General features: G+C 39.4%; 2 protein-coding genes across 3 annotated transcripts; one reads left to right on the forward strand and one right to left on the reverse strand.

Annotated features, from left to right (window-relative positions):
- Nucleotides 1-729: 729 nt before the first annotated feature.
- LOC144632604 (armadillo repeat-containing protein 7-like) lies at nucleotides 730-6937 on the reverse strand. Of its 2 annotated transcripts, XR_013566921.1 has the most exons (8): nucleotides 6649-6937; nucleotides 5524-5622; nucleotides 4875-4943; nucleotides 4455-4521; nucleotides 3788-3858; nucleotides 2837-2928; nucleotides 1453-1548; nucleotides 730-1409 (listed from the first exon to the last, which is right to left on the reverse strand). XR_013566921.1 is itself a non-coding variant. In XM_078491285.1 (7 exons), exons 1-7 carry the CDS (start codon nucleotides 6755-6757, stop codon nucleotides 1510-1512), a joined length of 546 nt encoding a protein of 181 aa, XP_078347411.1. In that variant the 5' UTR covers nucleotides 6758-6937; the 3' UTR covers nucleotides 730-1509. The 2 variants fall into 2 exon arrangements, 1 of the variants encoding a protein (XP_078347411.1); XM_078491285.1 differs by having other exon boundaries at nucleotides 730-1548.
- Nucleotides 6938-10162: 3225 nt separating this feature from the next.
- LOC144632330 (ras-related protein Rab-24-like) lies at nucleotides 10163-16651 on the forward strand. Its single transcript, XM_078490955.1, has 8 exons — nucleotides 10163-10443; nucleotides 11296-11364; nucleotides 11734-11812; nucleotides 12412-12479; nucleotides 13345-13444; nucleotides 14786-14839; nucleotides 14934-14984; nucleotides 15675-16651. The coding sequence occupies exons 1-8, from the start codon at nucleotides 10327-10329 to the stop codon at nucleotides 15755-15757; spliced, it is 621 nt and encodes a 206-aa protein (XP_078347081.1). The 5' UTR covers nucleotides 10163-10326; the 3' UTR covers nucleotides 15758-16651.
- Nucleotides 16652-16656: the final 5 nt, after the last annotated feature.

Here is a 16656-nt window from a genome sequence, read left to right on the forward strand (position 1 = left end):
CAATAAATCAATTAATCGATTCGTGCCTTAGTTTATCTTGTTTTCGCGGTATTTTGTAGATGTGTGATGATGTAAGGAGTGGAGATAGAAGTGAGATCAAGCCGGCGGCACTTAACTGAAAGCAAAACTAGTATAATGTGACAACACGAGCAAACGTATTCAATCAACAATCAGTCTTTATTTCACTTTCACCTCAAATGACAGCTAACGGTAACAGATTACAATAGTCTTGCCCGAAACAACAAAAAGCAGCTAACCGCAAGCAGACTGCAGTGAAAGCTAGCCGCTTGAAACGCGAACGCTAACCCTAACCCTTAAACTTGGGTTTAGCTTTTTAACCCTAAATTTGAAATGAAACCCTAGCGTCAGACCCTAACCCTAACCCTTGGCGTTTAGGGTTAAGCTTTTTTCGCTAGGGTTAAGCTTAGGGGTTAGGGCTAGGCCTGTAATCCCAAAACTTTAGCTGGTTTCATTGTTTTGCGGAACAAAAGGTTTCCTTTAATTGTTTATCGTTTGTAAAAGAAAAGTCAAAGAGACGCCGCGCCAGCAAAAACCTTGTCTTTTTGCATGTGTAATTTTTCAAAAACGAACGAAAGACCAGCCAAATGAAACACAGGACAGTGTTTAGCACACGTAAACAAACCAGCATTCGCAATTTGGAGCTGTTTTGATAACGTTCGATTTAGCCAGAAAGTCCAGGCGACGTTCTTGTCGGGAGCTCTTCATTTGATCAGTGTACAAGAAAAGAAAATTTAAAAAAAAGATTTTGTCAAGTGTAAAGCAGAAACAAGGTGGCACAGTCAGGAAACAAGTCAGACAAGTATCAGCTTAAAGGGTTAACAACAAGATTACTTGCCCCAATCCAAACTCAACTGGACTTGATAAATAAATTCAGAGAAACAGTGGGAATGCAACAGTAGTTTTGACTATAAGCTTTCTGTAAATGTTAACACAAGATGAAATAAAGTATTTTTTCTCATAGCTGTAGATCAATTTACAGCACAAAGCGGCACATAATAATTGGCAACCAAAGGCCTGAAAGTACACACAGCTGGCTGTTGTTTCACAGGGTTTTTTTTGTTTTTTTGTTTTTTTGTTTTTTTTTTTTCTGGTTTGTTGTATACATTTCATCATTGGTTGGTCAAGTCGAATATCGACTGGATGCAGTTGGTTTTTGTTCCTGAAATCCTACATGTGAATGGGAAAGTTAAAATTGTGCAAGGGGAGGTAAACAAACAACTTGTTTTCACGCTGCAGCATGCTAGAAAAAGAGACTGCTTAAAATCCAAGCAGAACACTGCACCACCGTAAATGGATTGGAAGCTTGCAGGACTGTTTCAGTTAATAAAATAGAGCTGTACCAGGCAAAAGCATTGACTTCCTATGGAACCATAACTGTGTCAAACTTCCTTCTCACGATGTGCACATTGACTCCTTCCCGTAGTGAAACACACATCTTTCACTGACTGCAGGCTGGCTGGCTCCATTGTGATCTGTATTTTTATGATCTTAGGCCTTTTTCTCAAGAGGAGATCTCTTGCAGTAATCCTATATGTGAATGAAGAAACAAACAAATTGAGTCATACAATTGCCCAAATTCTACTTGATAGCAAGCTTAAGGCTAAAAAGAATCCCTTTAAAATCAGTTAGAAAACACACAGCATAAAATGCACAAATCTGATTTTGTTCTTTTGTGGTTGTATAATTATCTAGTATGCATTGGCATAAATGGAAAAACGATTCTATATTTTTAGCTTAAAAATGCCTTGAATTGTAAGTTTGGACCTTTGATTATGATAGTATCAAAAACAGTAAATTAAAATACTTGCACTATTTCATGTGATTGATAGCCAACTTGGCTAATTGCTGTGTTGGCTGTTCACACTGTTTATTTCAGATTCTTGCAGTTGCCACATTTTAAGGTCAGTTGTCATTAAAATTTACATGAAGTAAATAGTTCTGGCACACATATCATCATGATCATCATCATCATCATTATTATTTTAGAATAGTTAGCTACACTTTGTGTAAGCCGTGCGACGCGAGCGGTAAACGTTGCCAACGGCTGAGGCCTAAGCGGAGGCACAACGCGAATTCTAAATGGATGCAAGGACTGGACTTACATGAACTTTATTGAAAACATAGAAAGCTACGTACAAAACAAAGATAACAAGTTTAAGACGGTAATAACAACGGTAATAAAAACGGTACTAAAAAAACGGGAATGAGTTACATTCTGAACAACGGCACAAACAGAAATCTGCCAGAGGTCTAGCAAGCCCCTCTGGGGAGCTAACCTCCACGGCTAACTCAAATAAACTACCTACACAAAACTACTTGTATTTATACCAAACTATAGCACACATTTGTCTATGTGACCGGAACTGGAAATTAACTATGTTATCACAATTACGTACAAGGGGATTAATCAACGCCCTTGACCAAAGTCTAACTGATAACTAAAAGTGTTGACAACAGAAAACAGAAACATGACTGGTAAACCCACACACAGGATGTACCTAAAGGAACTGGGTGTTTACCCACTTAACCACTCCTACAGTGAAAGCAACAAAATCCTACACAATACTGAGTGATGCAAATCCTACAATTATGTGATCTGACCTCTAAAACACTCTAAAAAAATAACGCAACGACTTTCTAGACGGTGAGAGTAAACTGATCTGCTCACGTCTGCAACATTGCATAACAGGTCACGGATAAAAATAAAACGACAGTACAAGAAAACTATTTCTAAAATAGCTTAGAAAATTATTTAAAAACTTTGTTTAAAAACAAGCAAAGTGACACTGTCACATTTGGAGAAACCATTCTTTACCTGAAGGAAAACCTTTGCCAAGTTACTGAGTCTAGCATTGGAAGAGGTTGAAAATCTCTCCATACAGTCCACAACAGCCTCTGAAGTGATTTCTGAAAAGAAAAGAAAAAATTAAACAACAAAGTTAATTAATTGTCACCTGATGCACCATTAACCACTCAGAAAGATTATCCATTTGCTTCACCCAGGTTACCAGATTAACCCTTGGAAACAATGAATGCAAATTAATTTTTGTCACTCAAACCTTTTCTCCATTCAATATTGTTTCAGAAGGTTGCTAATACTTGAGGGCATGGTTCTTGGTTGAAAACAATATTGAGGAGGGGGTGGCGGGGGGAAAGAATTGAAGATAGCATATATACCAGTACCCTTTAACCCCTTCACTACCACTATGACATACTGAGTACGTCACGATTTCTGTACTTCATGTGCCTATATGACATACTGAGAACGTCAATAACATGACGTGTTATGTAGCATCCCATCCCAACCCTCCAAGTTTATTTTTTTCCTTAGTGGCCATTTGGCCACCGACTGCTCAGGTTTGGTCGCCAGTGAAAAATTTTAGTCGCTAAATTAAGCTTACACTTTCAATCCTTCTTCTCAATTTTAGTCGCCAGGCTGGCGACTTTGATTCCAATTTAGTCGCCAGCTCCAAAATTTTAGTCGCCATGGCGACTAAAATGGTCTTAACTTGGAGGGTTGCATCCCGCGTTATGTAGCATCCCATCCAGGAGGATCAAGTAGCAGAACTCCTACATCATCATATGATTTAGCTGTAGTCACTAGCTTTATGCTGGAGAAACTGGAATAAATTCTGATGGTGGGCCTCTTTGGCCTGAGCTATCCTTAGCACAATTCTGGGAATTTTATCTCCCTGACCTTAAATATGTTCAATGATTGATCAAATGGAAGAGTCAACATGTTGTTCGTGCAGCCAACTTCACTGACCTTGCTGTGTCTGTGGTGTTGTTAGGAACATCAGAGTTGTTATGGCTGATAACACAGTCTCCTCATTCGAACTAATGGGAGAATAAAATAATAAGATTTACAGTTCAAACATATATATATATATATGTATACAAAATAGGTAAATTTACTCAGAATAACTAAAAAGATAATCGAGCTGAGAAAAAAATAAATAATACATGTATTCACAAATACAGGAGGTTGTTTGGCACTAAAGCATGATAAGTATATAATAATTATTAAGTATGTAGGTTAAATAAAGCAATAAATAAAAAATAAAACATGAAAATAAATTAATAAATAATTGAATAAATAAATAAGCAAACAATATGTACCAGTTGAAAACCCATAGACTGACAGTAATTTTGTAGGATTTCGAGTTTGACTTTGTATTTGAAGGTTTTAAGGGGGATGTGTTTAATGTTTTCGTCTAGATAACAAGACAAGAAGTCTGCATCCTAGAGTGTGCTTTACATCATGGATCAATTCAATCTTGTTTGAGATACCTCGATGTAGTGTCAGGGAAATCAAAATAATAAATATAATCTTGAATGGCAATGTTGGAGGGCCAATACATGCATTTTTTAGAAACTAACAGCGCAGACTAGATGGTAACAAGACTTCTGTACATCATTGCAAACCAAAGTACCTGGACAGACAGTTGATAACCAAGGAAATACCACCATTGTCAATAATGTGCTGTTTGTTTTCCTTATCTGTAAACAAAATAAATTAGACGAATTATTGCGGTTTTCAATCATATGTGAACTCTGAAATTCATACCTCAACCAACAGTTAACACTTTTTGCTGCCATCAATCAATTTAGCGGACCTCTCGGGAAACAGAAGTTCACTTCAACCAGGTCAAAAGGTCATGTCTGTCAGTTTTGATTGGCAGATTTCAATCCATTATGTTTGCATGACATTGGCCGTCACCATAATTATGATTGGCAGCAGCAAAAAATGCAATCATAAGTTGGATTTTGATCTTCAGAGTCTGCATGTTTTTGAAAAGCAAACACAACTTGAGCAATATTTAGGGGTTTATTCACAGCACTTGGTTACTTACCCAGACTACAGTTAGATAATCCTCCAATTCCAAACTCTACAAACTTCTCATTTTCTTCTGTAAGCATATCTACATAATCACAAAAAGGAAAAAATTTACATTGAAACACTATGGCCTAGCAAACACATTAAACATTGATCTGCTCCCCGCTGACAAATTAAACTATTTTGCTCAACATCATCCAATAATTGACAACTGCTTGGTTTCTATCAACAATTTGAAACAACAATCTTATCACAGTGATTCATTAATGAATTACTGTGATAAAGAAAGAAAGAAGACAGGAAGGCCTTGAGCCAAGTGACCCTTAATGCCAGAGCTAATCCCGGTTTTGGTAGCATTAAGCAGCTAGGAATACTTCTACTCCCCCCTGGATGGGATGCTAGTCCATCCCAGGGTACCTCCTATCATTATTTCGCTGGTACCAATTTTTACACCTGGGTGGAGAGAGGCACTCTGAGAGTAAAGTGTCTTGCCCAAGAACACTTGTAACACAGTGTCCCAGGCCAGGGCTCGACACTGACCGTTTAATCCGCATGCTTACTATTAGGCTGCCGTGTTTCCCACTGCAATAAGATCATTGTTTTTCTTATTGTCCTTGCACATTGAGAACTAACAAATAAATTATAATTATAATGATTGTCCTTACCCAGAAACAAGTCCACTACATTTAGCTTCCTGAAGTGTTCATAGTTGAAAGGATCATAGGCAAAGTTGGCAAGATTTGCAAGAATTTCTTCTTTAGCTCCTGAAACAAAAAATCACTGCAAGTACTGCCAGCTGATCTGACTCTGAGCTCAATTTTTATTATATGGAGCAATCTGTGTAATATAGTACTCCTAGTTTACCTTACAGAAATTATAGAACTGTGCATAACTGAATGTGTGTGTGTGTGTGTGTGGGGGGGGGGGGGAGGGAGGGAATTCAATTTAGGCTTCATACATTTCCTTAAAGTTTTTGGCCTTTGTAACCCCTCCTATCCCCAGGGATTTCCAATCCCCTCTGTGGGGTGAGTATGGTTATCTTCTTGAGCCCCTGTCCCCCTCCACCTGAACTATGAACAGGGCATGTTTGTGTGTGTTGGGAGGGAGGGGGTCACGAGGTCTGAACTTTGATGGATTCCACCCCTTACTTGGTGATTCCTGCCTCTTTGTACTATTGTGATCACAAAGTGTTACAAAATGTTGTGATCTGTTTTTTTGAAAAATTAAATTTCACCTGGTCTCTGGTAGTGTAGCTAGCCTATCGTTGAGTCGAAACTGTAGTTTTGAGGAAGTGTTACCCGGGCCAAACAAGGATGAAAGCTGATGAGAGTTCAAACTATCACTCTCCTTAGGCATGGAACTCTCATGCGCTCTCATCAACTTTGAACATGCTCAAATTTTTCAAATGAGTCAATGAGAGTTTGATGAACTCTCGTTCTCGTTTGGCCCGAGTTGGTAATAGTCGATGAGAGCTGACGTAAACTCTCATGAGAGTCAACTCTCATCAGCTCTCAACCTCGTTTGGCCAGGGCTTTATGCAGTGGAAGTGTCGCTGTAGACTTCTTTGGAAGTACTAATTATAATATTTTTATATTTCATTTAATTTGGTTGCCATTTTCTTATTCCTAAATTATTCAGTTCCTTTAAGACTCAAGGACAGAAAAGCCCATTGAAACTGTTCCCATTATTATTTGAAGTTAGTTTTGTTGGAAGTGCTACTGCATGCAGTCGTATCATTAATTTGCAAAATGGCGTCCTAAATTACTTGAATTGAATAAAGCTTGAAATACCTTGTTTATCCGTATCCTGAAACTCTGTCACCAAGGCCTGTAAATATTCAAATCGCCCAAGATCATCCGGACCAGTTTTGCGGTCAATACGAGCTTGACAGGTGAACATTTCAAGCAAAACCGCTTTGCTATATTCGACGTTTTTCTGCCTCGCTGTCCGTCATGATGTTTCTCTCCCCAGTACCCACGCGGTACCCACGCAACCCTCCTTTTGGGGCGAAGCGAACAGATTGCGTGACTGCTTGTTTATTCTCGTGTTTTATAATTCACCACTTCGGCTTTAGATTTCACGTGCAGTGTCATCATCATCATCATCATCATCATCATCATCAAAACCTTTATTTACACACGATAGGGTTTAAAGCACAATGCTTGTGGGGTCGTGTATTATACTTAATATTACAAAATACTAATAAACTAATAGATTTCTAAATTACAACTAAATGCTTATATACTAAATTGGATCGTATCTACTAAAAAAATAATTAATTACATAACAATCAGTAACATTTAAAGTCATTGTAATGCCTAGGGAGCGACTGAGCATTGAAATTAAGCTCCTTAAGCTCCTTTTTTGGTAAACAAAGTGTCACGCAGTGTCACGTGACTTTTTTGGTAAGCAAAGTCTGAAAGTTCGTACATCTGCCGAACATACTTGTATAGTGGGTAGTGTACAAGCAGAATGGCCACGACTAAAAGATGTGCTTATCGTGCTTGTAAAAACGATTCCCGATATCCTGAATCCTGGGTAATAAACCTAAACGGCGATTAAGTAGAGTTCTTCCGTTTTTCTGGCGCAACTAGACAGAACGAGAGAAGTTAAAAGTAGACAAGGGCATGTCACGGCGATTTGATACTCGTAGGGGCGGATCCAGGATTTTTCAAAGGGGGGTGACTGTTTACCAATATATTTTTTTTTTTGGGGGGGGGGAGGTTTGGGCTTTTAGGCATTTTTTTGAAAGTGAGAGTGCAAATGATTTTGGATGTGAGGACCATATTTAATGGGGCAGAAGGCTCCATCCCCCTAGGAGGGTCTGGGGGCATGCCCCCTCAGAAAATTTTGAAAAGTTGAAGCCTCTTAGAGGTGATTTCCGCGATTCTGATCAGCTTTATACAGCTGTCAATTAAGTTATTAAACCACTGTTTTTCCTTGATAATTTGGCAAAATATTCTTTCTTTAACTTACCTTGAGTTATATTTCCGAGAAAAAGTCTAGTTCTTATGAAATGAACAGTGATTGAAATTTAAAGTTGACAGGTCACGAACTTACAGGAAAGAACAGATATGCGTTTTTTGCTCACCCACGTGCGTGAAAATTTTTAGCCCTTTGCAAAGTTGCCTGGGGGGGGGGGGGGGGGGAGGCGCGGTGGCCTAATGGTTAGCGCGCTCGACTCCGAGTCCAACGGCCCGGGTTCGAGGCCTGGCCGGGGCGCTGCGTTGTGTTCTTGGGCAAGACACTTTACTCTCACAGTGCCTCTCTCCACCCAGGTGTATAAATGGGTACCGGGCGAATTTACTGCTGGGGGGTAACCCTGCGATGGACTAGCATCCCATCCAGGGGGGAGTAGCAATACTCCTAGTCGCTTAATGCTACGGAAACCGGGATAAGCTCCGGCTGTATGAGCATTATGGCTCGGACACAGACTTTACCTTTTACCTTACTTTACCAAGTGACCTGGGGACAACATTGGCGACTTTGCATGTTTGTGAAATCGCTTCAATGCGAAAAAACGGTACGAACACTCGCTAAAAAGATGTAAATGGAGAAGAAAATCATTCCAGCAAGGCTAAAACAACTCTCCAAAGTTAAGAGGAATCTAATTTTTTCAAATTATACACACATGTTTTGTTACATTAAGCCAGAAGTTCGTAAAACAGGCTGTCGAAAATCTCCTATTTTGGAAAAATGGCCTTTCTTAACTTTGAACGGCCGCCTGACTATGAAAGGTGGATGGACATTGTTCTTATTTTCTATTTTAATATGTTTATTTTCATTTTTCTGGTGGATCAAGGGGGGTGGCTAGCCACCCAATGCACCCCCCCTGGATCCGCCCCTGACTCGTTCGTGTGTACAAAGGATAGTTAGTTTGTAGTCTACATTTTGTTGGTGGAAATGGTCCAACAAAGAGTGATTCTGTTCCTTTATCTGTTGTTGCTGGTAAAGAAAGAGTAAGTTCGTCTATTTATGCTTTATACTGTCGTTTGAATTTATGCCGCGCCATGCCAAGGTGTCGCGACTCAATCTTAAACGAAATATCTTGTGAACGAGACAAAAATAAAAGCAAGAAAATTTGCCTTGAACGATCAGTGGCTAAAACCCTGTTGATGCTTATGCACAACTCTTTTTATTTTTACGGTCGTAATTGATTCAGTGACTGCGAAGAAAACAACGTTTTTCAAGCGAACGTAGTGAAAAAAACAGCGATAGAACGCGGATTGAATATGATAATTTTATCGGCCGCGATTGCATATAAAAGGGTCGGCATTTACGCATTCATTTAGAGTTTTAGAAAGTTCGAAGAGAAGCTTTTTAAAAATTTGGTTGAATGAATTTCATTGATGGATTGTCAACGAACGGTAAAGAATAATTTACGAAGAACATAAACATCAACAGACCACGGGTTGAAAATTACATTTCTATCGCTCCGATTTATGACTAAAAGCGACGGCATTTACGCATTCGTTAGAAGTTTTAGACGGTTCAAAGGCTAGCTTTGAATTGGTTTGAACGAATTTCACTGACGGAATGTCAAGAAACGGTAAAAAATATTTTTACGAGTAACTTAAACAACAACAGCAATGGCCGCGCGTTGAAAATCATATCTTTATCGCTGCGATCGATGACATTAAACGGACGAACTTACCCTTTCTTTACTAGCAACAGCAGTTATAGGTTTAGGATCCCTCTTTGCTGGACCATTTCCACCGACAAAATGTAGAGTACAAATTTATTAAACTATCCTTCGTACACGCTGGTACACACGAACGATTATCAAATCGCCATGACATGCCCTTGTCTTGTTCTGTCTAGTTGCGCCAGAAACATGGAAGAACTTGACTAAATCGCCGTTTAGGTTTATTACCCAGGATTCACAATATCGGGAATCGTTTTTAAAAGCACAATAAGCACGTATTTTAGTCGTGGCCATTCTGCTTGTACACTACCCACCCCAGGGGGGGTACTCCGGGATCCAAGTGACGGGGATGTGCGAAGGATTTTTTTGGGGTCGAAATTTTCGATTCCGGGATTTTTTTGGGGTGACTTGATTTAATTAGGGGATTTTTTTGGATGTTAAAATCAAACTAAAGTGCCTTGGCGCGGCCTTGGCAATTTAGGGGTGATTTGGCTAGGGATTTTTTTGGGCGTTTTTTGTGGTCCATGGATTTTTTTGGGTAATGTCGGGAGACTTAGGGATTTTTTTGGGTCCTGAGTTTTGCTTCCATTCGATCATCCCCGTCACTTTGATCCCGGAGTACCTCCCCTGGGCTACCCACTATACAAGTGTGTTCGGCAGATGTCCGAACTTTCGGACTTTGTTTACCAAAAACGTCAGGTGACACTGCGTGACACTGCACGTGAAAGTCTAAAGCCGAAGTGGTGGATTACACTTGTAAATTTCAATCAGTTCATCACGCTAGCTCAAAGCTCGTGTTCCCATCAATAGATAAGAATTTTAAATGGGAACCAAGGCAGAAAGCAAAGTAGTCATTGTCGGGAAATATTCTGTTGGCAAAACAGCATTGGTCACCAGGTATACAAAGAATCGATTCTGTGAGCTTGCACCTTATCAACCGGTAGGTTTTACAATGTAATTCGCTTTAATTTTATAATTATTTTCTCCAATAATCCGAAGTCTTGTTTCGTTAAACGTTATGATAACGAAGCATGCTTTTATAACAAATTGTTTGCTTTGATTTGAGTTTTTCTTTCCTGTTTTACAATGCAAAACTTCAGCATTTGATAATTCCATGCTACAATTCACTTCTACCTGTTTTTCCTCACGTTTGTTCGTCTCTTCCAAGGGATGTAGTTATTGTATATATATTATTATGAGGACTGAAACTAAAACTTCATAAACAGATTCAGTTTATGTTTACGTGGCTTACGAAAGGAAATTTTCTAATTAAAACTCTGACTAAATAAGGGAAATTTGAATTGTCTAATCGTTCTTTGATGAGAAACAGGAAAATAACTCAAAACCAATTCCGGGAAATGTGGTGTCACGCAACACTGTATATTTCAATGTAACCTATATGATCAGGCGTTCTTTGTCTTCTTTTTGTGGCGGTGGCGGCAGAAGAGAGTAAAGGAAAGGACGTCTGATCGCGGCAGGTTAATTTCAGTCTGGTTATTAGACAAAATGCTAAAATTTCCCAACTTGTCCACCTTTGTTAAAATGTAAACAAATTTCAAACTGAAGACCAATATCGCTGTTTTATCATACAAGAAAACGTTTTTCTTTTTTTCTCTTTTTCAGTGATAGAAACTAGCAACCACAAACTCCCTTCAAAATCTAAGCGTGCTGTCGGACGCCAATTATCATATTTCATCGGTTGAAATTGGTGAAACCGAAAGTTTTGCACCCGAAACCCATATTTAAATTTATTTATCAGTAGACTATTTCAACACCTTTCTATCCCTTGCAGACAATAGGTGCAGCCTTTGTGGCCAAAAGAGTGATTGTAGGCGGCAAATGCATCAATCTAGGAATATGGGTAAGAAGAATGCTAAAAAAATTTCTAACCAAACACAAACCAACGTTCTCTAATCCTCGGAAGCGTTCCATTCCATTTTCAGTCATAACGTACACTCAGTCCAGGAAATAATTTTCGGGAGGCGGGGTTATAAGCATGCCCCCGACGCTTGGTTTTGCCCTACCTCCCTCCCCCCTCCCCCTCCATTGCGTCGTACAGATTACATTCATAACTTGAGCCACGCCCCAAAAATATGAATTCTGATATCTTTTAGGGGTTCATCTGAAATTTCCCATTAGCATCCACGTCACCCTTTTTTCAGTGGGGTCTCCTCAGGTGTTAATTTTCGCTAATTACTGCGTATAACTCGTCATCTGTCTCATTTGTCAGGACACAGCGGGTTCGGAAAGATTTGAATCTGTAAGCACGTTATACTATCGTGGAGCAAAGGCAGCTGTTGTTTGCTATGGTAAGAGACGGCCGTAAGAATACTAGTTTTCACAACTTTTAGTCAGATCTTTCATTGAATGTGGCTTTACTTTTACATTCAATTTCTGAGCTCTGTGGTCGGTTAAAAAGGTTCGTGCGAGGTGCTCTAGCCAATCAGGGAAGATTATTATCTATTCTTTCAGCCAATCAGAAGGGAACTACGTACAGTCAATGGTATTTTAGCTTTCGCGCGTTTCCCCATGCTTAAGCCTGGTTCTCATATGATCGTCCCGATCGTCTCTGTCGCCGCTTCTGTCGCTTCAAAACGTTTGCTTGCTCCAATCACCTCAGACTTTGCAAACGACAGAAGCGACAGAGACGATCGGGGCGATCATATGAGAACCAGCCTTAAGTACCCATTGCATGTTTTGCTTTCAGGTCTGCTTAGTAAACATCATAATATTGTTTGAACTTGTTCTGATCAGCCAGATATTTTTATTTGAATTTGGTCCCGCGGTAGTTGTTGAAAAAAAAAACCGATACATCGCGCGCCCTCCCAATGCCTCTGGTTTTATTTAAGATGCAAGCTTTCGTTTTGACACAAGAAGCTAACCACCGATTCACTTTTCATTTCCACAGATTTAACTGACTCCTCCAGTTTTGAGAAAGCGAAGTTTTACGTTTCCGAGATAAAACAACACAATGAGGTGGGTTAGTTTACTTTTAAGTCAATACCACAAAGTCTACTATGAGCGAGGCCGGGCGATGTTTTTAGCATTGTTTTGCACTGCAATACCCGATGCATTCTCAACCAGCGCGAGACCAGCAACGATGCACGCCTGAGTCTCGCGCATGGTGATGAAACAACACCGTGATCCCTGCAGGCGCGCGGTATAGAGGGAATCGGCATTCATTTCACTCTTGACACACACGCTACATTGAGACCAACTCTTACCCTTTCTATAACTCTAGATCTTACTATTACTAATGACTATCACTTTGAATCTTGCTTATGCCGCTAAAAACTTACTTCGCGCGCCAACAAGACTGCCAGTTACGCAAGTTACTTTTGCTTTGCTTTTGCTTTTGCTCTTGCTCTTGCTCTCTTACTCTCTAGCTTGCTCTAGCTTGCTTTCTTACTTTCTTGCTCTCTGCCTTGCTCTCTTACTCTTACTAAGGGCGTAGCCAGACCTTTGGCATAGACCAGGCAATGTATATCTTGTTATGTGGGGGGTCTGGGAGCATGCCTCCCTCCCAGAAAATTTTGAAATCTAGAAGCTCTGAAACGCGTTTTCAACGTTTTTCATAAGGGTTTTCTTGAGAAGAATCAATCTTGTTCAACTGGAGATACTTTTTGCAACTAAACATATATTTTGTTTTAAATTTTGGGTTAAAATCACGCCAGGCGAGGCAATTGCCTCGTCTTGCCTCTTACTAGCTTTGGCCCTGCTTATTCTTACTCTTGCTCTTATTCCCTATACCTTTGCAATTATCCTGATCGACCGACCAACCGACCGAATGACTTTAGAAGAACAGAATGACTAACTTTGATAGCGGTCTTTCTTTTTTCAGAATTGCTGGCTTTACCTGTGCGGAACAAAGCGTGACTTGATAAGCTCGGGCGAGCGAAACAGAGATGTCGTGTATAACGAGGCAGTGAACTACGCCCAAAGTAAGTTAGTCTTCATACGATTGCTATCTAAAAACTCAGACGTCAGCATTTCTCTGAAATGACAAGATTTCTCTCAGATTAACCGTTGTCACTCGACAAAATTATTTATGTCATGTTCATCGTATTTTCAACTGTCTTCTCACTGTTTGGAAATGTGACGAAACACTCTCTCGTGTCAAGCACGAGAGACAACATTTCAACATTTTTAAACGGGAAGGGAGTTGAAAATACGACGCACGACGGAGTATTTTTGAAGAACTTTGATGTGTTCAGAAATGTGATGACAAAGTGTCTCGAGGGCTTAGATATATTTTCCCTAAAACAAAACTTAAACTAACTTGGAATAAACGGAGAAATAAAATCATAAAGATCTATGCTAATTAAGATCAAGACCGCATATTCAAACCACCATCACGGTTATGGTTTTCTTTATTTTCATTTGTTGATGACATTAATGATACTAATGAGTTTGAGAAACCGTCTTGGAAACGTTCCGATGGGTTTTACGTAATCGACCAATAAAACTAAAAATCAAACCGTGGACTAAGGGGTCTGTCACTGTGCCCCTGACGAGAATGGCATACTTTCTGAGCTTTCATGACAATCTACTCCGATCCAGGAAAACTGACTTATTAGTGAGCCAACTATTATAATTTTTTTCAATTTAATTAACAATGGTAATTTACCTAAGCGATAAAATTAAATAGGGACAACAGATCACTACTAAGTAAACCACCATAGCCATTCATTTCGTCGGTTACTTACACAAACATAACTATTAGGACTTTTTTCTTTACCATCTAGTCAGTAAACCCTCTAGTCAGTCAGTCTTATGGATGGTTTTCTGCACTTTCGACCTTCGTCTGCTCAGTCTGTTTGTTCAGACCTTTCATGTGCTTATGCACATGTCAGGCTGTTCACTCGGCAATTCATTCGGATCGTTGTTTTTGCAGTCTTTATCCGTTACTTACATAAACAGTAAAAGCCGAAATATTTAAACCTACTGAGTTCCGAAACGTTTTGGTTTTAATATCACAAATGGCATCCCACAGCGTTGGAACTATTCCTTCGCTTCAAATAATCAAAAACAAGGGCCAAGGGCGTATCCAGGAATTTTTGATCGGAGGGATTCAAACTTTGATACAGAAAACACTGTTAATATTTTTTGCGGCAAATTACTTCTTCCCAACACATTCCCCGAACTTCAGAATTTAAGAGCAACATGTCTTTGGCGTACAATTACGAGACTGTACTGAACGCTGTATCCTTCTGCTATCGGTCATTATTCTTGTCTAATTTCGTGGTTTTTTGTTGTTGTTGTTTTTTTTTCATCCCAACAAGAAATCGAAGCCAAGACAGTGGTCGAGACGTCCAGTAAAACGGGACAAAACGTAGGTAAGTACATGGTCAGGTAACCTAAAGGCATTGATTGTTTTTTTTTTTAAAATTACAATTTTATTGATTCCTTTTTGTTCTTTACATTCCCCAGAGGAGTTATTTTTTAGAATAGCTGAAGACTTACTGGGGGAGATATCAACAGGTACAAAACCATATCTCGCAAACGACTGCTTTCAATTCCCGTTTTGTTTGCAGTAACATAGGCCCAGTGTAAAGTTAACTCTCACTAAAAGTAAAACATCCAAAACTAAAGTGACATCTCGATATACAAGTGCCAAGAATTGGTAGGAAGCGTTCTTTTTTACCAAGTTCGTACCCAGATCGTAAAACCAGGCTTTTGCTTCATACATTTTATATTGACATTTTATCATTGGGAAATTTAACTGAGCTGAAGAATATCGTTCGCTATAACGGGGTCTTCATTATAAAGGGAATCGTAATATCGAGGTTCCACTGTAGTTATAACGTCTCCAAGATTAATGTCAGATTATACAAATAGCGTAGAGAATAATCTTAATAAGCATTCTTATTTCTTGAGTGCGGATATAGAAGCTATCTTCGTGCGGTTTGCCACTTCAGATTCTAAGTTAAGGGCTCGGCAAACATTCAAGCTGGCTCAATTTTCCTTTCAGCGATCAAAAGAATATTTTTTGCTCTATTCATGTAACGTTAGGGAATTTAGCTATTGCTTCTGCCAGCAACATCAGTTCATATATTAGTTCATGATACTTCGCTTTATTCTCAATCCCAGGGCCCGGTTGTTTGGTATTGCTCGGTAAGAAATTGAGGGCTCTGGGCTCAAGAACAATCTTTCTTTATGTATCATTGACAGATGACACGGAGCCCGTACACAAGTTAGGATTTCAAGACCCTTCACGAAACAATAGAATAGCACCATGTGGATGTAAGAGTTGAGGGAGTTCAAACGCCGTGAACCGACTCACCCGTAAAACTACTGTCAGGGGAGGGAAAAGGAGTTATGCTGTAAGAGCGTATGAAAAGTTCATTGTAAATGACATCAGTAGTATGGCAGGAGTGCTATGGACTGTAACGAATAAGATAGATTAAGAGCTTATTGCATGGCGTAAAACGTAGCTTTGCGTAGCGTAAAAGGTTATGTAATACTTGACTGAACATTAGGGATGCGAATAACAATATCAACCTAGACTGCAATCATTCCGTAATGTCCTCTTGGGAACGTTGAGCGGCGGGAGGAAAAATGCAATTGTAAATAACAATATCTGTTAAAAGTTGTGGTATAAAAAGTTTATATATGAATAAAGTAATCGAGTTTGGTGGAGTGCTGCAGTATTTGACACATGAGTGATGACTGAGAGTCATTGCAAATTGAGGTTACAACACCAAGAAATATTACAACTTAACGTAAATATGTAGTCTCGACTGAAGTAAGGCTGAGCTGATGGCTATTCGCACTAGTATTGTACCGAGGCTCGTGTAAATTTGTTGAACTATTGTAGGTTTCTTTCAGTTTGGCAAGCAATCAGATGATGTATTGCTTTAGGTTCAATAAAGTCGTTAAAGTCTATATATAAAAAGAAAAAACAATTACCGGTAAACTCCGCTGCTTAAGTTTGCGAATACAGCCGCCTCTTTTTGCTCCCGGCCGGTAAAAACGCCTAACCGGCCGGGAGGGAAGAGAGGCGGCTGTATTCGCAGCCTACCGCTGGTTTTACTGCTTATTAATAAATTGACGTTGGCCTCTGATCTTCAAGTTCCTTTTAGTTACTAGCCAGCTGACGCGAGCAATTTTTTGAATGAAAACCGTCATTTGATGACATTTCTTGACAATAAAA

Source organism: Oculina patagonica, chromosome 12 (genome assembly GCF_052425735.1).
Source record: "Oculina patagonica isolate OP01 chromosome 12, crgOcupat, whole genome shotgun sequence".
NCBI classification, from domain to species: Eukaryota; Metazoa; Cnidaria; class Anthozoa; order Scleractinia; family Oculinidae; genus Oculina; species Oculina patagonica.